The 26,543-nt window shown below is 47.0% G+C and overlaps 1 protein-coding gene across 1 annotated transcript in view; it reads left to right on the forward strand.

Moving 5' to 3' along the window:
* AGBL1 (AGBL carboxypeptidase 1) overlaps nt 1–26,543 on the forward strand; it is a 375,392-nt gene that overhangs the window by 20,078 nt on the left and 328,771 nt on the right. The window contains exon 5 of the mRNA XM_090263733.1: nt 16,929–16,966. Within this exon, the coding sequence (XP_090119859.1) occupies nt 16,929–16,966 (38 nt within the window). The remainder of the gene's footprint in view (nt 1–16,928; nt 16,967–26,543) is intronic.

Consider the following 26,543-nt stretch of genomic DNA (forward strand, 5'->3'; position numbering starts at 1 on the left):
GTAAGTGAAAGAAAGGAAATAAGAAAGATCAGAATAGAAATCAGTGAAACAGCATAAGAAAAACAAAAGGGAAAAATTAGTTTAATCAAAAGCTGATTGAGAAGATCAATAAAATTGATAAACTCCCATACACATTGATCAGGAAAAAAGAGAGAGAAGACACAAATTATGATTTTCTGAAATTAGAGACAAAATTGCTACAAGCTCCATGGATGTGAGAAGGATAATACGAGAACATTATGATTAACTTTATGCCAATAACTTTTACAACTTAGATGAAGTGGAAAAAATTCCTTGACAGACATAAGCCACCAAAACTCATTCAAGGAGAAATTGATAACCAAGAGAACCCTATGTTTGTTAAATGAATTGCATGCAACCCCACCGAAAGACCAGGCACAAATGGCTTCTCTGGTGATTGTTCCAAACATTTGCAAAGTAAATATTAGCAATTCCAGACATACGGTTCCAGAACATTGAAGAAGAGGAAATACTCCCTCACTTTTTCTGTGAGGCCAGCGTTACCCTGATAAAAGACTTTACAAGGAAAGAAAGCTACTAGCTAAAATGTCTTATGAATTGAGATACAAATATCTTTAACCCAGTTTTAGAAAATTCTTATCAATTAATCAAGACCAATTGGGAGTTATCCCAGGAATGCAAGATTAGTTTAGCATGCAGAAATCATTGCATATAATTTATCATATAAAAAACAAAACAAAACAAAAACACCCAGGATATGATTATCTCAATATACACAGATAAAGCGTTTGACAAAATTCAACATCATTTCCTGATATAAGTCAACAAGTGAGAGAGACCTCCTCAATAAATCATATCCATGAAAATGATTAGGTAACATCAAATTTAATGATGAAAGACAATGTTTTCCCCTAGGGTCAGAAGCAAGACTAGAATGTCCACTCTGACCACCCTATTCAGGATTGTATTGGGGATTCTAATCGGGGCAAAGAGGCAAGAAGAGGGAGATGTTTGGGTGGGTAAGAGAGAAGTAAAACTTTTTATTTGCAGATGATATGATTGTCTGTGTAGAGGTTCTGATGGAACCCACACACACACACTACAAGAACTATTAACTGAATATACCAAAGTCCCAGGATGTAAAATCAAGATACAAAAATAAATTTTATTTCTATGTAGTTCAACAAATCACCCAAAAATAAATTTTTCAAAATATAATTTACAATAGCAAAAAATATGAAATAGGGATAAATCTGACAAAATATGCAAAATATCTGTATACTGCAAACTACATAATATTGCTGAAACAAATTTATGAAGACCAGAATAAGCAGAGAGACAGAGTTCATGGCTCAGAAGACTCAGTGTTGTTAACATGTCAGTTTTCCTTAAATTGATTTATAGATTGATTGCATTCGCAGTCAAAGTTGTGAGGATTTTTTTTATAGAGATAGATAAATAGATTCTAAAATTCATATGGAAATGCAAAAGACCTAGAATAAATAACAAGTGCAATTTTGAAGAAAAATAAGTTGAAGGATTAACAATACTATATTACAAGACTTACTATAAAGCTACAGTAATCAAGACAGTGTGGTATTGATGTCAAGGCTGACAAATAGACAGTTTAGAAATAAACCCACACATGTAGGGACAATTGATTTTTGGCATAGGCAAATTCCAGTCTGGTCAATATATGGTTTGATATGCAAAGATTAATTTCATTCTATACTTCACACCATAAACAAAGATGACCATAAAATGGGTGGTAGATTTAAACATGTAATCTATAGCTATAAAATTTCTAGAATTTCTGGAAGAAAACATATGGGAAGACCTTTGTGACCGTTGGCTAGGTAAAAATTCTTTAGTTGTAACATTAAAAGCACAATCCATAAAGTATTGATGAATAAATTAAAAATTACAAATTTCTGCTAAAGGCACTATTAAGAGAATGAAGATACAGGACGCAGATTGAGAGACAATATTTTTCAGTCATATGTCTCATCAGGGAGTTTTATCCTGCATATATAAAGGACACTTAAAATTCAATAGTAAGAAAATGAAGAATTCAATTAAAAAATAGGCAAAAGATTTGAACAGAGATGTCACCAAATAAGATATACAGGCAAATATGCATATAGAACATGATCAACATTAATATTCTGGGAATGCATATTAAAACTACAAGGTGATATTAGCACTTTACACTTATTATACTAGTTAAAATTAAAAAGACTGACCATCATAAGCATTAGCAAAGGTGTGGATGAATTGAAACTCATACACTCTGCTGGTAGAAATGTAAAAAATGGTACAATCACTTTGGAAAACAGTCTGGCAGTTTCTTAAAAATTGAACATACACCTAAAATATGATCATTCCCTTTTTACGTATTTACCCAATAAAAAAAATGATAGTAACTATCTCTACAAAGACATGTACAAATGTTCACAGCAGCTTTATTTGTAATAGTCCCAAACTGAAAGCAACCCTAATGTTTATTAACTAGCGAATAGATAATGTCTAATATTTCCATATGATGTAATATCACTCAGCAATAAAAAGATGAATCTATTGATATATGCTACAACATGAATAAATCTCAAAATAACTATACTGAGTGAAAGAAGCCAGACCAGAGAGGGCATGCTGTATGATTCCAGTTATATAAAATTCTAATAAAATACTGTGAGGGAGCAGATGAGTGCATATCTAGAGACACGGGTTGGGGGTAAGGCTGGGGTGGGAGGGGAAGTGTGTGCAGCAGCGTGAAGAAATGTCAGGGTTATAGCTGTGTTCACAGTTCTGGTTGTGTTGGTGTTTCAGGGTGTATACATATGACAGATTTACCAAGCTGCGCACTTCAAAAGTGTGTAATTTATTGTCTACCAATTATATCTCAATGCATCAGTAAAAATTCCACAAATTCCCTTTGCCTATACACAGAAAATATTTAAAGAAGGATATCAATGTTTCTGAGCGGTGGGACTATAAATTAACTTCCAAATGATTTCTGTAATTATTAGGCTTTACTTTTATGATGTTAAAATTAAAGCTAACCGAAATAGTTAATGTCTCATCTACAAAATATTTTATTTGATTGCCTGGCTACAGACGGGTGCACTGGAACTAAGAGCACTGTCATTGATCATTAGATTGGTCATTTACCCATTCATCCAGAAAAGAATTGAGTTCTGACTGATGAGGGCGACTTATCCCACCAGTGTTGGGGGGAGGAATGGAGGGAACAGGGCAGAGGTGGTGTTCTGAGCAGAAAGAAAATAATTAGAAAGCGCATAGAAGCAAGAAACAGACTGTTGTAGGTGGGGCGACCATGAGTTGGCTATTGAATATGGGTAAATTTGAGATGGGTGGTAACGGGATAGTCGCATTCCTGTTTTTTCAGTATTGCTAAAATTTTTGCAACTTAAATATTTCTACAATACTTTTTAAAGGGTAAAACAATTTTACCCTCCGTGACATAGTAATACCTTCTAAATTTCCAGAGAATCTTTACATGTTTTATGCAGAAGGAAAAGTAGAAGGCAGTCCTTCCATTATGTTCCCTTGATCGATAGAGCCTTGGAGTCCAAAATAGGTGATTTCCTGTAACCTACAGAGGGAGCAGGTAGCAGGGCTCAGGTAAGATTCCAGTTCTCCTGATAAGGACATCCATGTCTCTTTTCACCACTCCCCGATGCAGCTCGGTGCCTTTTTCCCCTCCGTATTTAAAAGCAGAAATGATTAAATGACTGGAATGAATGAATAAAACATGTGCAGTGGACAGTTTTACTAGAGCCAGAGGGCTTGAAAATGGAAAGAGGCAGCCGCAGGCCTCTGTTTCCTCCGGGCTGAAATAATTTGTCTTTGAAAATGGCCCACCCTAATCATCGTAATCATCATCACACATAACACAATCCCGTTTTATGTGGCGTGTTCCAGGCCAAATGAATCCCCCCAAATACTTTTCAGAGTTAATACGAAGGTCCTCAATTACAGGATGCCGTTATGAAGTTAAATAATGCAATGGCAGAGTTATACTAATAAAGGGTAAGAGGGAATGTGGGAAATGGTCAGGCGATGGCAGGGATGGAAGGCAGTGTTTCGAAAACAAGATCCAAGAGTCAATGAGCCGGAGAGGCAGGAGAGGCCGGGGCAGGTGGCCGCTACCCGCTGATCCCGAGCACAGGGACCACCCAGTGTCCTCTCTTGGTAGCCGTGGGTATCACACCTCAAATCGCCACACCTGCCAACTGGCATACATTCCTTAAAATATTAATAATATAGTGTTATAATGAGATGACGTTATATTTATAGAGGTGTTATTTCCAAGGCACTCAGAGAAAAATAGCTTTTTAAAAAAGTTATAATTATTATTTTCTCTCTCGTTTGGAGAACCCAGATGTTGCCTTCTTGAATTGAAGGTGGCCAGCTGAAGGTGTCACGGTGTCACTCTGGGCCCTCATGGCCTTTTTTTTTTTTTTTAATATCGATCCTACAGCTCATCAGACCACCTTTGCATTCTGAGTAGGTTTTGCTACATGGCAAAGTTGAGGTACTCAAGACTTGCTTGCAGGCACCGAGAGGGTAACTGGCTTGGTGAGCCTCTCCTTCAGGGATGGGCGGGATGCTGGGCACCTCGGCAGAGTAGTTGGATGTTAGAATGAGGGGCTGTGTCTCTCCATTCCGTGGGGGAGACTAGTGTATAGAGGACTCTGCCTGAAGCCCCCTCTCAAGGGTCCATCACCCTGGTAGCCAGACTTTGAAGGTTGTTCCAAGGCTGTTCATTTTGGAGTTTGTTCTGTGTTTATTCTAACCGTACCCCTACCAAAAACACAAAAGCGTTTTGCATGTAACAAGTGTGCCCTCTAACTGGAAATCACAGGGTCCTCTGGCCAGCCTGCCAGGCCAAGGGAGGGGCGTCGCAGGGAGATGAGAGCGCTGGGCAGCGGGGGGGACCTTCACAGAGCGGCAGCGCCTTGTCCTGGGAGGAATTCTGTCCCGGCACTGGGCCTGGACTTCTCCATTTTTAATTTTTCCCCTTCACGTGCACTCACATCCTGTTGGAACAACTCATTTTGCTCTGAAGCTGCTCTGGGGTTTGCTTCTAAGTGCAAAGCAGAAGCACAGCTGCCGCACCTTCTCAGCAAAGTCCTCGTTTGGCTGGGTCACCTCATAATGATGAGATTTTTCAAAAACCTCTCTCCTCGTATATCAGTTGTTCCACTCCCTTAATCCTCTTCCTCAGGGTTCTCCATGATCCTGCTCATTTGTCAAGCTGTCTGGCCTATGGTTTGCCGTTTGCAAAAAATGGAAGAGGGTTATGTACTCAGAGGGTGCAGTGTCTGCTTGGCTGTGGTCTTGGGATCTTTCTCCCACGTCTGTTTGCCCTGCCAGGTTATCGCATCACTTTCAGTATCTAAGAAAGAAGATCGTTGAGTTAAATGTGCTTTTGGATTTCTGTGATGATGGTTCTGGAAGTAGAACATGGCTAGAAATCGATGCTCTCTGGGGTTATGTCCCCACACACCGGAAGACCTCACTTCCTGAAGCGGTTTTACATCTCGTTAACCTATGATCAACTTAGTGATAACCCAAGGGAAAGATGAATTATAGAACAAATGTCTGATTTCATGTAGGAGAGTTAGCACGAAGGGAAGGCAGCCCTCTGTCCCTAGGGAAGTGCCAGAGCCTGAAGAGCCACTGATGGCGATTTCACCGTTGTTCCAACCCTGTCAAGATAGGAAAGAAAAGCACTAGCAAAGCCTCAGGCAGGAGAGGTATATAAGGAGAGATGCCTGTATTTGTCATTTAGGTCTTTCTGCAGAACCTGGTACAAATATACTGTTTTTGACATATCCTCTTCTACTTGTAGACATTATTGTACGATGGGAATAAATTTACTCTTTATTACAGCCACTAAGCATGAGTGATGCACTTCTTCAGTTGATCGATGAGGGCTTTTAAATGTCTCATTCACTGGCGGATTCCTTCTTTCATCATACACACCTCTGCTTGGGCGCTGAGTAGGCACTGGGGATGGGCGGGTGCTTAGGAGTAGGTATCGTTTCTGTCCTGATGGGTTTCATAAATTACCAGGGAAAGACTGGTGTTGACCGCGGCGTCCCACAAATAGTGCTAAAATCGCAGCAGCAGCAAGGAATAGAGGAAGGGCATACGGGTGGCAGCGTGTCCCGGAGTTCTCATTGGTCGAATCTGCTTGTGGTCACCTTGGACCAAAGGAGACACCCATTGGCAAGTGTGCCTTCCCCTGGGACTGCTCAGAAGGCGAGGCCATATTGCAATGCCTAGTTTTCATAGGGCTCGGCGGTTTTTATTTGCCCTTAATACATATTTAGCATCGTGTAGTCCATCAGTCATCAGATGAAAGGTCCCCAAACATCATTCCCCAACCAAAATGATGCTTAGAAAGTGTTCAGAATGTTGTGTGACATGAGGTAGCTTCCCGAAGGCCTGAAAATCACGTGGCTTGTTGTTGGGACCCGGCATTCTTCAGGTTAAAGTGAACCTGAACTCCAAATGGGGCAGGAAAACCAGCATCCCCTTCCCCCCAGCCATCAGCAGAAAACGTTCCTGTGGAAAGCTTTATTGAGGACTCTTGCAAAAGGTGGTTGTGACGGGAACCACAGGGCAGGACAGGAGGAAAAAAAGCTGACATTGAACATCCCGGATTTTAAAAAGCCCCTCAAGCATTTTCTCCCCTCGAGGATTTTTGCTGCTTTTTTCTTCATTTCAGGCTCTCATTTTCTCCTGCTTCTAAGTCTGTCCCAGCTGTGCCCTGGGGGTGTCCTTCCAAAACCACCTTCCTTTGTGGAGGATAATAGGATTTACTGAAGAGAAAATAAAGGATCCCATTATCAAATAAATTAGGGGCACTCTGATTCAAATACAATAGGGCAGGCATTCTCAGGGTCTTGACTATACTAATACATGTTGTAAATTTCTAAGAGAGGGACTTTTCACGGCCTTTTAAAAGATCTGTTTTAAATAGTTCTCAGAGATCGGATTCTTTATGATGATTTCAGCTCTATGTGGCACACACTCTGACCTACACTGATGATAGCAACAGGAACGTCCATTGTTTCATGCCACTGGAGGTTCAGGCGTAGGATGAGTGGCTCCGCAGCTCAGTGACAGCATCAAAGGCTCAGGTTTTCCCCCCTCGCCTCCGCCCCAGGCAGCGCTGGCTTGTACCCGGACTGCTGGCAGGGGGGCTGCAGCAGGGACAGAGCCCACACCTAGAATGGCAGCTCCTTGAGAAATGACCATTTCCTTCTTGGGCTTTTTTCATAGAAGGCGCTAGCTGCAGACTCTCCCAATAGACTCTCTCCCATGTCTTTGGCTGGAATCCGGTCTTCGCTTTATTCCGGAACAAATCCACAGCGAGGAGGATGGTTGAGCCCTCAATCAAGCACACGGCTGCACATAGGATAGATAGGTACCTGCACAAAACTGAGGTTCTGTTTGGTATGAGTGAGGGGGACGTAAGTGCTGGGCAGGCCACTAATCACGTCCATTTGAGAAACACATTACTGGGGACTGAATGGGGCCCCTCCCCAAATCAGGTTGAAGCCCTAACCCTCAATGGGACGGTATTGGGGGTTAGGGCCTTTAAGGAGTAATTAAGGTTGAACAAGTTCATAAGGGTAGGGCTCTGATATGGTAAGACTGGTGGCCTTTTAAGAAGAAGAGAAAGAGTGCCCACACCAAGGAAAAGCCAGGTGAGGACATTGCAGGACAGCTGGCTGTCAGCTCGAAAGAGAATGTTGACTAGAAACTAACCCTGCCGGACCTTGATCTAGGGCTTTCTGTCTCCAGAACAGTGAGAAAATAAGTTTCTGTCATTAAGCCACCCAACCTAAGGTAATTTGGTATGGCAGCCTGAGCCAACTCATGCACACATCAAGGTGACAAGACATGAAAATAATACAGAAGTTTGTAGGAAAAGCAAGGAACGCTCCCCTCGTAGGCCGGTTGCATCCCTGGAAAGTGCCACTGGACACCGGTGGTGGTGTGCTCTTCCAGTCTTTTTAATGGTCACCCACTGTGTGTGCATACACACACGTGTGCATACGTTAATGTGTACATACTCACACACATACATATCACTGTGCCCACGTACTTGTTTGATATTTGGTTTTTATTTTTTAACATTGACGTATTACTTACTGTCATGCAAGTTGCTTATTTTCACTCAACAAAATCTGTAGCCCGACCTCATTTCTCATAAGAGCTCCACAGATACGCTGTGTAGATGTATCATACCAGCCAGCCATCTCAGTATAGGAGGGGGCTGTGTGACGTGGCTCCCACATTTCCCTGAACATGGGATTTGTGTTCAGCACAACACACTTTTGGACCTGCTGACCTAGAATTCCAGGTTCTCTCTGTTGGTTTGTTGTTTTAAAAGAAGACTTAACTTCTTGAGGCTCTCAGGACATTTAACCGTGGCGGAGTGTAGTTGGCTGAGGGCACCCAAAGGTACAGTAACACGGGGCACTAATGACTGAGCGTGGGCTGCATTGTCCTCCGCTGGCCCCCGTGCGTCACAGATGACGCCTTACCATCCTCTAGGGGACCCTGCACTTTGTTCTTTCATGCATGATGTTGTGTGTTACGGAAATTGTGACATTACTCAACAGCTGACTTATTCCATTTTGGACAAACTCTCCTCCAAGCTGTGAATACAGCCAATCTGACTAATGAATTTAGAGGCAGGATTTTGGCCACATGAAAGATTTCGGCCTCCCTAGAAAAGTTTAAAAATTTTGTCTACTGTTGACAAGGAAAATTATTTCTCATAATTTGTGCTATTTGATTCTAATGCTATTTATCAACAAACACTCTGAAAATGTAGGAAATCCGCCCTAGTAAAGTCGTTTAATCTTTGAATCCATTTAATCCTATTAGTGGGGTTGTTAAAATAAGCATGGTGATTCGAACATGCCTGGGGGTTTACACAACTGCCCTGTTTGCAAGAGCCAAGATACTGTTGTGTTTGAAATAGACAAAAGATGACCTTCCCTTGGGGACTGGATTGGCTTCCAACAGAAAGATTATCCTGCAAATCCATTTTCCATACAAATGCTGTGAATCGTGACGCACGCTCCTTAGTTTGTTGACTCAGTTGCTTGAAGGTCCAGATGTAGTGTTCGGGAAGGCTTGTCAAACAGTGTAATTTTTCATGTCTTCATTTTTAAAGCCTCGTTTTGGCTTGGATTTATTTTAGGTGACAGCACACATAAGCAAAGGAAGAGAAAGGGAACTAGAGTCATTAAATTCGTGGGTCAGAGACTTGAATTTTTAAATGAACTTTTTTTCTTTGTTTCAAAATATTATAAGCAAAAATATCTTTCCCATGTCCACTTAATCTTTAGCACCTCATTTGTGTCATATACGGTGTCTTTCTAGACAAGGGTGATTTAAAAATTACCCACATTTCAGATGCTGGCGGCTGAGATAGTTTTCAGGCCTTGTTGTTTAAAAGTATGTTTTGCTTTTCTTTAAATAGCATTTTTTAGTTTCATTATATTATTTTTCTAGAGTAATAGCCACCAATTTTCCCACTAACTCTCATATGGTGTTGCCTCAAAGAATCATGGATTCTTTAAATAAGAAAGTAATAGCCTTCTTATTCAAACTCTGGTCCGAACACTTCCATATAAAAATGCATGGCATATAATAATGGTAAAATAAGTATAATTATACTACTACAAATAATCAAAAGTATCTTAAAGTATATTTTCAATTATATCTAGCATGTATGATTATTTACACAAGATTTAAAAGCGCATATCTATTACTATCATCACAACTACTTGATTAATGTAATTTTTAAAAAAGATTTTATTTATTTTTATTTTTAGAGGGTAAGGGAGGGAGAAAGGGAGAGAGAAACATCAGTGTATTGTTGCCTCTCTCATGACCCCAACTGGGGATCTGGCCCGCAACCCAGGCCTGTGCCCTGACTGGGAATCAAACCAGAGACCCTTTGGTTTGCAGGCCAGTGCTCAATCCACTGAGCCACACCAGCCAGGGTGTGATTAATGTAATTTTAATAAGACATAGGCATAATCCAGTCTACTGGGTCATAGACTTGTTCACAGGTCAACAAAGACCAGGGAAGATATTGAGGAATTATGTGGAGGGTATTATGACATTTTCCAAATTATCTCTCTTTATCTCTGCATCCCTATGCAGAGGAAGGGCTTCTTATGCTCTCATATCCAGGTATGCTGCCTGGTGAGGTGCTGATTAATGATGTCATTTGGCAATTATCATTTCAGTCCTTTAACCTGAATGTAACTAACAAGCACATAGAGTCTCCTTCCTCTGCCTGAAATGTTCAGCCACAGAGTAGGAGCATCCTTAAATGGACAACATCTTTTCAGAATCTTTTACTCCACAAAAATGATGCTGTCACTTAAGGTTGTGTCGCAGAGCATTGGCAGATCTGATCCCACTCGACATGCAGCTCACGGCGTCCATCCTCACTGAGAAAGCTACGTCCAGGGACCAGGTGGTGGCAGCTAGCGCTCGTCATGGCTGGAGGGAGGTGAGGGAAGAGCAACGCAGAGGTCCAGCGTTAGAAAGCATTAGACTGTCAAGATTGTAATCTGCAAATGCAGAATGTGTCCAACTCTCAGGCCACCGTGGAAGCCGTGGCCATTCTTCTCGTTGCCAAAATTGTTTATGTGAAGCTTCAGTAACTTTGAATCTGTCCTCTCAGCTCCCTCAGAAGGCTGCACGGGCCCAGAATAATCACCACAAAAGGTACCAAGATGCTGAGGGGAATACAGTAGTGAGGAGCTCACTCCTGAACCTGAGGGTCAGGAAAGGTATCGTGGTATAGATCTGTGTGTATCGATTAGGAGTCAGCATATTCTCGAGTCTGAGAGCTTGACGCAGGTATAAAAAATGTGCTTACACTTGAAAGTCACAATGCACTATCTTACCTAAGATACACACAAAACTTGTCTTTTAAAAAAAATTGTGTTTAAGCAGACTACAGTTTCCTGTACGCATTATGATATCAAGGACATAAAGAAGAGAAACCACAGGGGGAAAATAAACAGAAGCACATGCCAAAACAAATAAAACCCAAAAACCCAGCCCTTTGTTGGTTATATAAAATAATTATCTTCTCAAGAAATTCATAGTAATTGAATTTTAAAATAGTGGTGTTTAAAAATCTTTCTATGACTGAAGCACACTAAAGGCAAAACTTGTATTTTAAGTGGTAACTTATAGTTGAAAATATTTTCGTAGACTCTTAGATCATTGTTTCCCAAGCTGGCAGTCCGCATATTGTTTTCCTTTCTAAGGTATTTTTGCATTACCCACCAATGCGGGTGGGTGGTTGCATTTCTGGGTGACGGATTGACCCCCACCTGCGCCTGAGCATCCTTTGCTGCTCCACCATCCCTGTTTCTTCACTGTGGCTCCTGCCACTCTGTTTAATTTGTCAGTTGACTTCCTCCATTTTTTGTCTTCCAAAAATTTATTAAAACCTTTGATAGGCTAATGGCTTCCCCCTCCTATGATCTCCACTGTTATAAAATTAGTCTTGTATTTCCACAATGACATTAATAAAGTTTTGAGAGAAAAGAAAAGTGAATTCACATTATCAGTTTACTTGGAACGAGGGCCTGTGTACATCCATCTAAGAGTCATACGATATTTGTCGTTTTGTGAATGACCAGCTTTTTAAGTGCTGGTGGTTTTAGCGCTTGGGACTTGGAGCCTTGGTACCAAGTGGAGGGCCCTGTTTCCCCTCAGCGCAGCAGGCCGAATGGTAGTGGTCAGGCTTGCCTTTCCTTGCTCTTCAGCCGCAGCAAAATCAGATACATTCTAATTCACTTCCTGAGTCAGCAGTTGTCTGCCTGCTCCATGCCGTGTGATGAGACGGTATCACATCTTTCCTTCTGTGAGTCCAGGTATTTCAAGAGTGGATCGCATCATCCATGCATTGAACTCATACGGATTTAACTAAATGTGTGCTACACCGACTGTTCCAAGAATTACAGGAAAAAGCAAACATTCTGTAACATTTTATTTTGCATATATATGTGTAATTACAGACTGTGCTCATTACACATTTATATATACATATAAAGTATAGGATTGCAGTCACATATCCATGTACATGGAACTCTATGACTAATTTGAGGAAACTCAAGGGGAATTTTTATCTTAAGTGCTACCTCGAGGGTCACACCCCTGAGTGGAAAGACACCCCCCAGTTTGTGAGAGCTTATTAGCCTCCCCGCTCTGCTCCCAGCCACCTCCCCCCACATTAGCCTTTCCCATTCTGGTCTTGGGGATTCTCAAAAACTTTGTCTGATGCCGTTGGCCGTGGCTGTGGCCGCGTGCAGAACCGTGTCTCCTTTGCAGAGCTGCTGTTTGTTACAAGCCGGGGTGGGACCGAGTCCCTCCCAGCCTTGACTGCAGTGTCCTGCTCCTTGTTCCGCGGCAGTCACCCGTGTCCCCTGCCCCCCGCCCCATGTCACATGCCTGCTGAGCGTTACCACCCAGTCTGTGGCCTGGCTTTCCGTTTCTCTTATAAAACTTCCCATGATGATGATAATGGCTCCCACAAGCCACCTTTGACAGGCTCTGGATAGAGTGGCAGTTGGGGGGGGGGGCGATGGTCTTATTTTCCCAGAGAAAAATGAACAAGTGCCGTGCTGGGTGCAGGATCTGGTTCAACCTTTGTACCGTGTGTTCACGGCATTTCTTTCCTTTCCCCATCTCAGTTTCCATTTCCGTTTGCTCCCTCTCCCTTGAAATTGATGATGAGCAAGATCCACTTGTCATCCGTTTTCCTTGGCAACTCAGTCTTGCGTTTGCACGGTCATGTGTGCATGTGTATGCGTGTATGCGTGTGCGTCTGTACACTTAGACTTGTAGCCATCCTGCTATTCCCTCTCAGGCTAGGCAGGTGGCCAGGACTGCGCCAGATGGTGTTCTGGGTGCTGGGCTCTGCCTGCCATGTGCCCCCGCCCCCACCAAGCCTCCCGGTAAAGGTCCTCCGTCAATGGTTTATGCTTAGCTCTCCCGAGGAGGAGGAGGAGGAGAGAAAAAGTGACCTGTGGCCGCTAGTATCTTGACTGAGTTATCCCCCCACATTCTGCAATTGTACATGGTGGGGGCCATTCGCCTTTGCCTTCGGGTGCTGTTGTACTAAGAGTAGGATGTTTGCAAAAATGTACTAAATGGCCCATTCCATGATATAAACTCAGGAAAGGATGATGGAGGAGGACATTTTGCCACTTCTACTTTTGGTCTCCCACAGACGTCCCCCTGGGAAGCTCAAACAATGTGGGATGATGGGATGGGTTTAAACTTGAAGAAAATAGTACCTTCTCAGGAAGCCCTGTCCTGGAGAATCAGTGGGTGCTGGATGTCTGTGTCCAGCAGGGGGCAGTCTAGCAGCCAGGGGCACTAACTCTGGGACCCCACCCAGTTCACGCATTCAACGCAGTGGGCTTTGTTTCTTGGAGTGGAAGTAACTGAATATTTTGTAGCTTGTTTGAGTATTTGCTGCTTAAATGCTTGCGTTTTGTAGGTCTTGCCATTGGTTGCGTCAGTACTGATGGCCAACCTCAGTGTTACACTGGGGGGCGGGAGAGAAGCCCGGCTCAGTGCTCAGAGAGTGCGCTGAGACTCCAGACGTTTATTCACCAACTAGACCAAGAATAACGACCCGCTTAGTGACACTCCCAGCGAGCGGCCCAGAGCCGGGGTCCCAGCACCGTGTGTGAGATCAAACGCTTCCCGTTTCCTCATTAGTTCATGAGTCGCTGCCAGATGTCTGCTCCTGTTCAGATCTTATGTGGATGCTACACGTTAAACAATAGCTTTACAGGAATTTTATTTTTAAGGGAAACCTTTACATCACTTTTCCAGTAGGCTCACTTCAGTGTGTATGGGCATGAAAATAAATTTCCCAGATTACTGCTAACCTTGGCTACATGAAATGGCTCTAATATATTCTGTTTCATCCCAATTTATTCTATTTCATGAACAAGGCTAGTCAATATCTATTAAATATATTTGACAATCCACTATCGGATCACAACCTGCAGTTTGAAAAACAGATTTGCCTAGAATATCTAGCAATTTCACTTTCCCAAACAATCCTCCGGAGCCCCCAGGTGTCTTCCTACTTGCTTCCCAGCCGTGCCCTCTCTGAGTCCCTTCGGGTGTCCTTCCCTCTGTCGCAGGCGCTTTCCTGGCCAGCCCTCGGCTCTGCTCCCGACGGGATTCGCTCACGGATCACCTGGTCCCAGGGCTGCAGCTGCCGTTGCCGCTGTGGTGATGGGCGAACCTACAGCCCCAGCTCGGGAGTCTCTCTGGGATTCTGTCTCCATCTCCAGTAGCATTCTGGATAGTTCCCTGTCACTGTTCCCATCACTTTGACCTCAGCCTGTCCCGAATCAAAACCAGGATCTTCTCTAAGCGCCTCAGTTGTGCTGTGCGGCCTGCTAGTCGCTTTCTTCTCCCATTTGCCCCGGCCTTCACCCGCTCTCCCCTTCCTTTGCCGTCCGTAACTAGTCTGTCATCCCGTCTTGTTGATTCTTGGCTGCTGCTCCCATTTCCATCCTTGCCAATATACCCCATTGATTCAAAAGAGAGAGAGTGGTTTTCTATATCCTGCAGAATTGAATCTGAACTCTTTAGAATACGGAGCTGTGGCCTCAACACTTAGGTCCATTCCATCTCTGCCCGAAATGCGCCCTGCGCCGCATTAGAAATTGAACTCCCAAGTGGGAGCTGGAGAGAAAGGAATCTTACCTGGTCACGCGGGAGTCAGTCTCCCCTTTTGGCCTAATACGGCACTTTCCATGTGTTTCCCGCCACATAATGCCACTGTTTGGGTTTATATTTATTTTTATGCTCTTGTGCTATCAGGTACTTTCTGAAGGGCTGAGATCTGGGGCTCACCTTGAATCCTCCCTCCTCTCACCATCAGAGTGACCAAGCAAGCCATAGGGATGCTCATCTCCAGACCAATTATTTTCAAGCCTTAATGTGCATAGGAATGATGGGTTGGAATGAAGGTTGATTCAGCAAGGACAGAGGTGGGGGGTCTGCACTTCTGCTTAGTTCCCAGGAACGCAGAGCTGCTCCTGGGAGACCCGTGCTTTGAAAGCTTGACTCGAACTTCCCTTCAGCCAGGCTCTCTCCCCTCCTTCTTCCTTGTCTCTTGGCCGGAGTCCTTGTCACCGCTGATCCTCCTGACTGGCTTGCCTGCAGCCTGTCCCTCCCTTCTCCTATTCTGTCCCTCCCGACGCTCTTACCCAGTGGGTAACTAGTGCTGTACTCCCCAAAACAAGAGTGCCAAGCACATCAGAAACGCAGGGCGGCCCTCACAGACCCGCCCTGGGATCAGGGACGGGCTAGTGACTTTGCCGGGGACATCCCCATCCTTTCCTTTCTTGCTTCTGCGTTTTCCTTCTTCTCTGCTGACCCCCTTTGGTGAACCTAATATGGCGGCTGTGTTTTCTGCCAGATGACCGATTTCCATTTTGCCCCAGCCCACGCCAGGCCCCATGTACCGGCCCTCTTACCCTTTCCGCAGTGGTGTGGACCCCCAGCTGCTGGTCCTTAAGTCCCCTGCTGCCCCGCTGTGCGGGGTTACAGGAGTAGGGCTGCAGAGGCTCAAGGTCGCTGAGGGGAACACGTGGTTGGGGGGGAGAGGTGAGGCAGCCCCTCCCTGACAACTAGCCTCGCCTTCTCTGCGCTGTCACTGAGCGGGGGTCCTCCAGCCACGGGCCGTTCCGCTGTGGGTTTGCCCCAGAGCCTGTGAGCTTCCGGCCCTGCTATCCCAGAGCGCCTTTAGGTTATGGGAAGCAATGATGTCTCTCGTGCTGTGCTTCCATTTTAGTTTAGTTTGTTCTTATCTTTTGTTATCTTTTTTTTTGTCTGCTGGCTCTGTTACTCAGTACTTGATAATATAGTGCAAGAAGAGCTGTCTCCCATTAGCCAGGCAGGGCAGGCCTGTGCAAGATGCTGGAGAAAGACGGGAGGGGAGGAAACACAGGTGGGAAGTGAGGTTCTGGGGTCCGGGGTCCCCGCTCTGCTCACGTGTCTCTGGCTCCCTTTGGAAGGGCGACCCGGCCTCTGTGACCTGCTCCCCAGTGCTCAGAGTCAGGGCGGGAGCGTGTCAGGTGAACAGGCCTAAGGATAAGTTACTAGAGCCACGCAAAATACTTCTCTTATTAAAAAAAGCAAAAAAAAAAAGCAACCAAGACCCCCCCTCCCAGAATCACACTGCAGTGCCCTCAGTGCCTTGAAGTTTTCTTCTGCCCCATGAGTGGGCTTTGTGGGACCTTCCCAGGCTCAGGGGACGGACTGAAAGGTCACTAGACCCGGGCCAAAGGCATTTTTATTCTACATGCCTGTCACCGCTGCAAAGACTGTGAACGTCCTCCACGGAGGGAAACAAGGAACCAGCCTCGCTTTCCGACCTGTGAGAGTTTTCTGCCCTGTCCCGAGGGCCGCCCGCGGCTCAGGAAGCCCTCACCACTTCCCCCTCAGCCTGCAGGCCCCACCCCGCGCCCCCGCAGCCCAGGGGCCCCAGCATTCCCGGATACATCAGGAGCCCTGGGCATGAGCCACACAAAAAGGAGGAGCTCGGTGTCTGGAAGTTGGTGGGAGGTGGGAGGCAGGACGAGGAGCGGGAGAGATTCAGCCCAGAGGGGACCCCTGAGACCCATTTGCAAGATGGACGCTGCGCTCAGGGTGATTTCTGCGTTTACACCTCCTCAATGGGCAGCAGTGGACCCAGCGGGGTGCTTGCCGCCTGGTCGGTGATGGGGCTGTTAGGGGGCAGCCGCGGGCGCTCGGGCAAGGGGAGTCGGGCCTGGCAGAGAGACCGTGGCACACTGACGTTTTCTCTTTTCCTTCTCTCTCCCCAGGGTGGCCACTGAGGTCCTGGCAGCCTTGCTGAGATCCAGTAAGCACCTCCCTTGGAAAGCGGTCACTTCTCTCCCCTCCGCGCTCAGTGGAAGGCCCGCTTCTACCTCTGTGACTCATTTCCTCCCTGGGGGTGGGGGTGGGGGGCAGCGGCAGGAGAGCCATTCCGGGATCTTTGGGGTGACATGGGGGGTGAGAGGGCTGCTCCAAGCTCAGGGCTGCAGAAGAGAGCTCGTATCCCCCCCTCGCGTGCCTGCGTGTAGTGCCATTAAGACGGTTGATTCTAGAGGGAGCGCGTTGTCTGGGCAGGCCTGCCCTAGGGAAGAAAGGGGATGGCAGGGGCTGAGCGGCAGGATTCTTGTGTTTGGTTCCCGGCGCACTCATGACTCTGCATTTTGGGGCAGGCGGGGTGTTGGCTATTTCTTGAAGGGTGTAGATGCTAATAACAAATTTATATTAAAAGGCTGGTGCTTTTCTGAGTTACTTGAGTAATTGCAGAAGTATAGCTCTTGGGGTGGGTAGTCTGAATAATTTGAGAATTTTTTTTCCCTTGCCGGTAACCCCAGTCTGATTACATTGGGAGTCAATTTCGTGTGTGCAGTAGAACAGAAGGCACCAGGCACTCGGGAGTGAAGAAGTCTCAGCCTAATGTTTTTTATTTCCCCCCCTCCTTACGTCTTCATCTATTTTAATTGGGCAGTTTGGAAACCAGCTGCTTCAGCTGTGGTCTTTGATTCTCTATGGGGAGCTCCAGGTCTGTGGGTAAGAGGTGAACTTTAATAAAATGTACAATAAATAAATAAAAATAGAAACACCTTCTTTCCCCATCCATACATCTCTGTCAACTCGGAGATGACACAGAGAGAGACCGGTACCACGCAGTGCGTCCTCTCTTAGTAGACCACAGGAGGGAGCGAAGGAAGCCTGAGTTCATGTGCGTTCCTGGAACTCGATACAATGCACAGGCCTTCCTGCAGCTTTCGGACCTGCAGGCAGAGTGAAGGGGCTTAGGGAAGGTTGCAGGCGGTTAATCAGGAGTAAAGAATGAAGTCCTTGAGACAGGAGCGGATGGACAAGTGTTACCTGGCCTGGGGGTCGAGGGTTAAGACCAGACTTGCCTCAGGTTTGGCGTCTGGGTTCTCACTTCTTACCTGCTCCCTCTGGTGCTCCCAGTAACAGCTCCTGCCGTTCGGAGCAGCAGGGTGTGGGGGTTCTTGGACTGCAGGAGGTAAAAGTGCCGAGAAGGGCGGGGCGCGCCAGCCTGGGGGTGCCGTGCCGCGGGAAGGCGAGTTTCTCCTGCTCCCCCCGCCTGGGCTTGGCGGAAAGGCTGTGAGGCTTCATGGGAAGCGAGGCACACCTTTCCCAGCCCATCAGCCTAGAGCTGGGTGTCCTGCCTGCGAAGGTCTGAAAGCAGTCACGTGCCAGGTGCTATTTCCATCTGAAACAGGGGGCCCAGGGCTGGAGACGCCAGCAGCCCGTGCGAATACCGGCCTATGGAGCCCAGTGGCCGCGCTTGGCCAACTGAGCCTGCTGTGCGCAGTGCTCAGCTGTCAGAGCCTCTAACGTCTGCTCCCCCTTTGGAGCTCAGCTCACACGTCATTTCCTCGGAGAGAACGTCCCCTGGCTGCCAAGCCCAGGTGACCCACCCCGCTGGGCTCCCATGGGCCCTCCTGTCTCATCATCCATTACGCAGCCTTGAACTTGCCGTCCCTCCCTCCCACTGACTGCAGACGTTGCAGGAAAGGGTCATCTTTGCTGATCTTTGTGATCCTGTCAGTACAACAAGAAGCCTGAAATGAGTATTGGTAGACTAGACTTTCATAGGAATGAATGATTTCTCATATTCACCTGCAGTTTCAGCCCTTTACCGCCTGAATCCAACAACCCGAGCGTAGACTCAGTCATCTTAACCTTCATAGTTTTAATCTCTATTTAACTCTGCTAACAGACTGTGAGGGACCTGAGGGCCAGGTCTTTTGTCCCAGGAGAAGGAGGTAGAGGGTTATTTGCTAGTTCTGAGCTGTCCATATGGACCCTTGTCTGGGCCTTGAGTTCTTTATAACATGAGAGGGTCGTTGGATGAGAGGTTCTTTAACATTCTTTCTACCACTAAATAAACCCTCAGAATTAATGTTTCTCAGCCTTGACACTCCTGCATCTTGGACTGCATCGTCCTTCATTGTTGAGGTCTGGGCTGTGCCTTTCAGAGTGTTTAGCAGCATCCCTGGTCTTGACTCACCAGATGTTAGTTGCAGTGAACATAGCTGTCTCAAGCCACTGTTAAGTGTGGCCCTGGAGGTCAAAATCGCCTCCTGTTGAGCATCACTGATGTGTATTTGACCACGTACATGAGCTGATGCTCATTCAAGGTTTCAGATGACCCCTCCCCAAGTACCTTTTGGCATTACATAGAGATACAGGCCCTCCTTGCAAAGCTGATCTTAAATTCCCCAGCGTTGGTGTCATTTGTACAGGTTCAAAGAGGGAAGAAGCTGATGGCAGCAAGTTGTTAGGAAGTGCAGAAGGGAGCAGGTTTGGCGAGCTACAAGGTCTCAGAGCCGGAGAGGTACTAGGTTTCATACCCGTGCCGGCTCCCATGTGTGGGTAGAAGGATTCTGAGGTCGTAGCTGTGTTTAAACAGCAGAGTCTGCCATGGATTTGGGGAGGAGCCACACAGCACACCAGGCAGTTGCCTTCTCTGCCTTACCAGCCTGACCAGGGGACTGCATGGCACTGGGTGATGGGGGGCGGGGGGGAGGGTGCGCGGCTGGGGTAGATGGGACCACCCCTAGTCTGGGGTTGCCGCTGGGGAGAGGAGTCCCTTGGAAGTCCGTAGTCGCTTTCTGATGTTCTGTGGCCGTGACGCACACTGAGGACCCGACATAGAATGCCAGTCTGGATCCCAGCTGAGTTCATGCCGGCCGAACCTAAACGCAGGACGTCAGAGTCTGTCCAGAAACCAAAAGCTCACCATGTGGCCCTGATACCTGCGAATGTCTCTTTGAACCTTTAGCTCCTAAAGCACAACCCTCTTAGCTGGTCATTACACGGGCCTTGGTGCTTGCTTGTCAGTATAAAAGTTGGCCCTTGGAGCTGACCTCTGTAATTGTGTCACCCAAGGGGAGCATTCCCAGGTCCAAATAAAGACAGAAGGACATGTCTGCGACCTCGGGGACAGTCAGTGTTCTGGTGACAGTTAGCATGGCTAGGCTCAGGGATCTGAGGTCAGAATCCTGACCTCGTGGCCACGAGGTGAGAAGCCAGCGTCGGACGGGCAGGGGGCGGCCGGAGAGAGTGAACCAAGAGCCCCTCTCATCGCTCCCCGCCCTGAGCACCGGCAGGTGTGGCGAGCTCGGAGGTCGTGGGCCTCTTTTTCCAAGCGTCTCCGCACTTCGGGGTCTTAAATGTCATTGCTCAGCTGAGGATCCTTGTTCTGTGCACAGGGGTTCGAATGGCCTGGTCCAAACCCCCCGCCTTTGCATTGCACCAGTCCCTCCTCCCTCCTCGCTCGGGCACATGTCCTCTCCTGTAGTGACAGCTTTGTCTGCTTGTGCTTTAGCCCTTGCGAAACATTCAGCTTGTTACTAGCAAAGCTTAAAGCTTTGATGAAGAAATAGTGCAGGCCATTTTTTTCTCTATTAAAATCAAAACAACATCCTCTTCCCGTGGCTCTTGCTCTCTCCTTTCCTCTCCTCTGTGTCTCTGCCTCTGCCTCTCCCTTTCCCCCTCATCCTCTTCTCGTGCCATGATGGTGCCCTCCCCTCTCCCTCTCTCTTTTCACCCCCTAAGGCCCCTCCCATGAGCAGCAGGGATACACACGTGTTGAAATACCGCAACCCTGGAAGCAGCGCCTGCATGATTTAAATGAACGTGCAACAGTGAGAGATTGCGCCCGCTTCGCGTGGGTGCCCGTGATGAGTCTTTACCTAATGCCTTGGCGTTAACCTTGGCCAGATTTAAAGGTCACAGTCTTGCCACAGGGAAAACCCCTGAAACACCTCCTGGTTCAGACCCTGCATCTTAATAAGGGGATGATGGCTTTATTTCAGGCTGTTCTCCAGTTTCAGAATTAGCATTTAGAGGAGTCTGGAAGTTTGCAGAAGTCAGGGGCATGGGAGAGTGTTGGAATAAATAGGAAAGTAAGTTAGTGAAGGAAGGGGGCAGAAAGGAAGGAGAGAGATTCAAGAGAGCTAATGGGAAGTTTGGCAGGGAGCGGAGACTTCTCACGGGTCTTCTGAGTTAATGCTCTGGCTGGCAGGCTCTCGGGGAGAGATGTCAGCCTGGTCTGACACTCAGCAGGGCTGTTCGTGAGGGGGACCAGCTCTGCCGCCAAGGGTCAGGGAAGGGGCCGTTTTTGAAAGGCCCCACCTGAGACTTTGGTAGGAACTCTAGGAGCTCTGAGGAGTTCTCAGAGTAGTAGTTTACGTGTTAGAGTGGCTGGTATCGTGATTTCCGAGATCTTACGACCATGCACAGGTAGTGTGGGTCAGCGCGTATACAAACTGTGTGCCCCAGGGCCTGGCCTCTGGCCTCCTGCCTCTGTGTTCTGCCCACACAGCGTGCTTCCCTATCCCCTTCACTCTCCAGGGAGGGCCGTGGAGTCAGACTGTCAGAGCTGGCAAAGACCTTCGAGGGCGCTTAGTGCATGGCGTTCGCACTTCTGTTTTTTTCTTTTAATAGAGAGCTCAGAGCACTGTCTGTCCCCCTCCCATTGATTTTCCTGCCTGGTGGCCTCTGAGACATTCACAAAAATGGAGGGTTCCTGAGAACCTAGAAAACTATCGATCTTTTAAACATGGAAACATATTTGATATGTAACATTGTATAAATTTAACCCATGTTGCTTTGATACAATTATATCTTGTGGTACAATTGCCGTTTAGCGATAATTAGCGATAATAAGTGATAATTAGCACCTCCATCAGGTCACATAATTATTACTTCTGAGAGGTTAGAATGATGAAGATATAGTCTCTTAGCAGGTTTGATAATCATAATACAACATTGGTGTCAATCTTATCCACGTCTTCCTCATTTTCACACGGGGAAACTGAGATCAGAGAGAGGGAGCGACCCACCCAGATCTCTGCAGGTTTCCTGTCGGGCTAACGCCGCTACCGCCGGCTCCTTTCTTGAATCTCAACGTAAGTATCTCTGTCAAGGGTTTTCTCTGAACACCGCCCCCCCACCTCTGCTCTGCATTAGGTTTCCTGTGGAACCTTTTCACAGAACCCTGCATGTATACTTCCATAAACTAACCGCGCTGAAATCAATGATTCATGAATTTTTCCATCAGTGTAGATATGTATGCATTTTTGTCTATGCAAAGATGTGTTTTTCCTGCTGGGTAGAGCTCCCAAGGGGCTGGGGTCCCTACCATAGCCCCCACGCCTCGCATTGGGCTGTGCCCAGGGAAACGGCTGACACATTCATGTTGACTAAGGAAGGGTTCCAGTTTCCTGACTTAAGCTTCTTCATACATTTGCTTTCAATATGCCTTAGCGAAGAGGCCAGCCCAGTTCCTGGCCCCGGAAAGAATCAAATCATGGTGTGATTATAGGCCCGACCACTCTTCTTCCACCGCAGCTTCTGGAGAAGCATGCAGTCAATTTCTGGGATGAGTCAGAAATCTGCTTCAGATAATATTGATAGATTTTTGCATTTGTCACACGGAGATGGGCTGCCGTGATGGACTTTGTAAAATTGCAGAATAGCAGCCTCCATCCATCACACGGTGGGATCAGCGCGACAACGTTGTATCTACTGTTTACTGAGCTCTTAGTATGTCAGCCGCTGATAGGCATTCAGTCTGTCGGGGAGGCTTTAAAACCCTGCTTTTACAGGTGCAGGGGCTGAGGTCTGGACGGCGTGAGAAATGCACAGCTTGTGGACTGTCCTGGCCTGCCCGTCTCCAGGTCATGGGACCCGAGCCCTGTGCATACCAAGATTAACGAGAGTAGTTTTTTTCTTTTTCCTAGAGAAGATAAGACCAAAGGCTGAAAGGAAGCCGAATAAATACTTAATAAGTATGACAGTAGAAGGGTCTGGGGGTTGGGGCAGGAGCGTCTGTCATTTAGAGCTTCAGAAAAGAGCATTATGAAGTGCACCCCCTATAAGCATCTGAATGGGACCCAGCCAGAGGTGCTCCCGCGCTGGCTTCAGATGACACCGCGGGCGATGGGCGGGTGAAGGGGAGCACGGAAAGGGGGGGCGGGGCGCTGGGGAGCAGCACAGACTCCTGTTACGCCGGCCATGCTCAGCTTGGCACATGACTTTTCCCCTTGGCTGACAGTTCTGACCTCTCTACCAAATATTTTTGTCTTTTGCATAAGTACATAAAATATTTTTAAAAGTGCAAGCTAAACGCCTGTCGCCCCGGCTTCTCCCTGCCCCCTTTGTCCGACGACCACGACGGCCGGACAGCAGCCCGTGTCGTTCGTCTTCCGGCCACGTGGTGGTGCTGTGCCTTTAGTTATCTTGCCCGTGCTCGCCCAGTATTTATTTTGGGTGAGTAATTTGTTTATCAGGAGGTTATTTTAATCTAATTTTGGCCATATATTGGTATTCCACACTATCTGTGCTTCCAGTGTTAGCAGCTTGCATATCTTGAAGGAAATTAGCGGAAGATGGTCTCAGAGGCATTTGCTCAGCCCGTATTTAAGGGAGTTGGGAGGAGGCCGGGTGCGTGGAGTCTGGTGTTGGGCAAACCTCTGGACTTCATTGCGTTCCCAGGGATGAGAGCTGGATTGGACGGGGAGGGCGGAGGGCTTCCCGGCAGCAGCTCCTGTGGTCAGCTGCAGCAAGTCTTGCAGCTACCCTTCCCCACCTCCCTCTCCCCTTTCTGATACCACACCTTCCTCGCCTTCCCTGCCAAGGTCAAAGGCAGCCCTTACACGCCTGTCTGCCTTCCCACAGCGCGCTCACGTCCCCCGTTCCATTGGATAATATGTCTCTGGAACTGCTTCCTGCGAGTCCTCAGGAAGTGGGAAGGAGGGCAGGGGTGGCAAGAAGATGTCTGTTCTTGAGGACACCTTCAGCGAATAGTGATCATGACTGTTAATTATAGAGCATTGGCACTTGCCAGTTTGCGTACCAGGAAGGTGTACTTAAGGGAGGTTAATGATTTTCCCAATGTCCTACAAATACTAAGCGAACTGCTAACATTTGGATGCAATTCAGATCGTCTCCAAGGCAGAAAATCCTCGTATTTCAGATGATCCCCACCCTCTGCACGGAGCCAGGGAACCTGGACTCTGCTGGGCTGTGTGACTTTAAATTCATTCTTTGTCATTGCGCCTGACTTCAGCTTGATTTTTCAAAAAGGAGAGGCCTGCATAAGATGAGTAGTTCAAGAAATGTTTATTAGAAGAAACTCCTTTTTTTTTTTTTATAAGAAAAAGAAAAAGAGTCTTATGAGGAGATGACGCATTCACAGCTGATAGCGGGTGGGCAGGTGTGGAAGGCCCCAGTGACTGCAGCCACCTCATGCTCCCTGGCTCTTGCCAGACGCTGAGACATTTCCGCAGAAGTTCCTCAGGGCTCGGATGAATCCAGTTTGAAAACCTCCGAAATAGCCTTACAGGGCACTTCCAGAGCTCAGTCTGTTGTCGTCTGAGATACATTTTAAAGATGAGCAGACAGACACATCTTGTAGGTGGTTTGAAAAGCTCGTGAAGTTTGACTCAGAAAAAAAGATCCAAAACATTGTATTGACCCTCAGGCCGTAGCCAGATAGCTTTGGAGTCTCTTGGGGGCTAAGGTGCTTAATGAAAGAGGCCGTAATTCAACGAGGAGTGGGGATTAGAGTGGTCGGTCAGTAGAATGGGATGGTGACCCCCCTTCTCAGCACGGCCAGGACTCAGAGGACCCCACCCAGAGCCGCACATGGCAGTGCTGAGTTTCTCCTGCTTGACACAAGACGTGGCCACTTGAAATATTGAAATAAGATTGGGAGCAATCCTGCTTCTTACACCCAAGCAGCATCCTTTCTTTTAACCAGGTGACCCGGTTCCCTAACTGCCTGTCAATTTCGGCCATGATTTTGCTTTGACAACAGTGTTGGCTCTCGTGAGGCTGTGGATCCAAATTGTGGCCACACTGGGCGCATTCCTTAATACTGTGCTACAGTGTCCTCATCAGTCAAGCAGGAAAAATGATATCTTCCACGGATGATTAGACTGAAACAAAGCGATGCACCTGCAAGGGAGTAAATAAATCTCTGTGAAGATCAACTCTATTTATATTGTCGCCACCACTGGGAAAGTCCTGGGAGTTTCAGGCATTGGCCACACAAGAGCGTGAATCCTCGTGCAGTGGAAATAGTGCGCCTGGAGCGCTGAGCGACACACAGTTGTTTCCGTGTCTGTCTTCCTTCTGAAAGCGTTTCCTTCGCAGGAAAAAGGAAATAAATGGGGGTGGCAGATTCAGATTCAGTCTGTGGGGGTGACTCACATGCACTTACTTTCTTTTCATTCCGGGGCTTCGGGAGTTAACCTCCAGGATGGCTGAGCTCTAAACGTGTTCGATTTTAGAACTTATCATCCTGGCATAACGAATGACCGGCTGTGGATTGACAAAGATAAAGTATTGCAAAGATTTAAAGAGATAGACAAAAAAGATAAACAACTCGTAGCTGTGAAGGTGCCCAGTCACTTCCTCATCACATTCAGGACTGATGTACAATTACTTGTGCACGTCAAGATGTAAGCCTGGTGTTCTAATTATAGCAGTTTGCAGTGTACCTTTTTATATATTATCTCATGGGGTCTCTGCTGGAGTCCTGCAAGACAGGTGAATATTTAACTGTTTACATATTCTCCAGCAGTGGTTCTCAGCACGAGTGATTTTTTTTTGACATTTATTTATATTATTATTATTATTATTATTATTTTTAGGGAGAGGGGAAGGGAGGGAGAAAGAGAGGAAGATAAACATCACGCGCCCCCAACTGGGGATCTGGCCCACAACCCAGGCATGTGCCCTGATTGGGAATCAAACCTGTGACTCTGGTTTGCAGCCTGGCGCTCAACCCAGTGAGCCAGACCAGCCAGGGCAGCATGAGTGATTTTGCTGCCAAATATGCTACCATGCACGGGGTAGCCCACTTCCCCCACCTGCCCTAACAGGGCAAGGTTGAAAAACTGTTCTACAGGGAAAATGCTGAGCCCCAGGGAGGTTGTCTGACTTGTAGAAGATTGTGTAAAATATACTTGGCACATTGGGGCTGAAATTCATCCCTGCACTTCACTACCAGAGGGTTTTAAATCTTTTCCTCTTTTCAAAAAGAAACAAAGCAGTTTTAATTTTTTAATGAAATCCTTTGCAGAGACAATGCATGTAAACAGAAGTCAGTGAAGCTGCTCTGGGGATGGTGGGGGCTGGAGACTCTGCTCAGCCTCTTCCTTAGCAGCCCCCTCCCAATTCTAGGGGCACACAGCATGACAGCCACTGCCCCCCCCCCCTACAGTGAGCCCCAGAGAACACCTGATCCCCTGCCCCCGCCCTCGGTACCCTCAGATGTTCCAGATTTCCCTGGAGCCTTACGGGATGACAGCATCCAAGTTGGGTGTTAGTAAGATGTGCTGGGCAATGGGGGGGAGCAGGGGGCTTAGGGGCCC

This window comes from Furipterus horrens, unplaced genomic scaffold (genome assembly GCF_987537825.1).
Source record: "Furipterus horrens unplaced genomic scaffold, mFurHor1.1.pri manual_scaffold_16, whole genome shotgun sequence".
NCBI classification, from domain to species: domain Eukaryota; kingdom Metazoa; phylum Chordata; class Mammalia; order Chiroptera; family Furipteridae; genus Furipterus; species Furipterus horrens.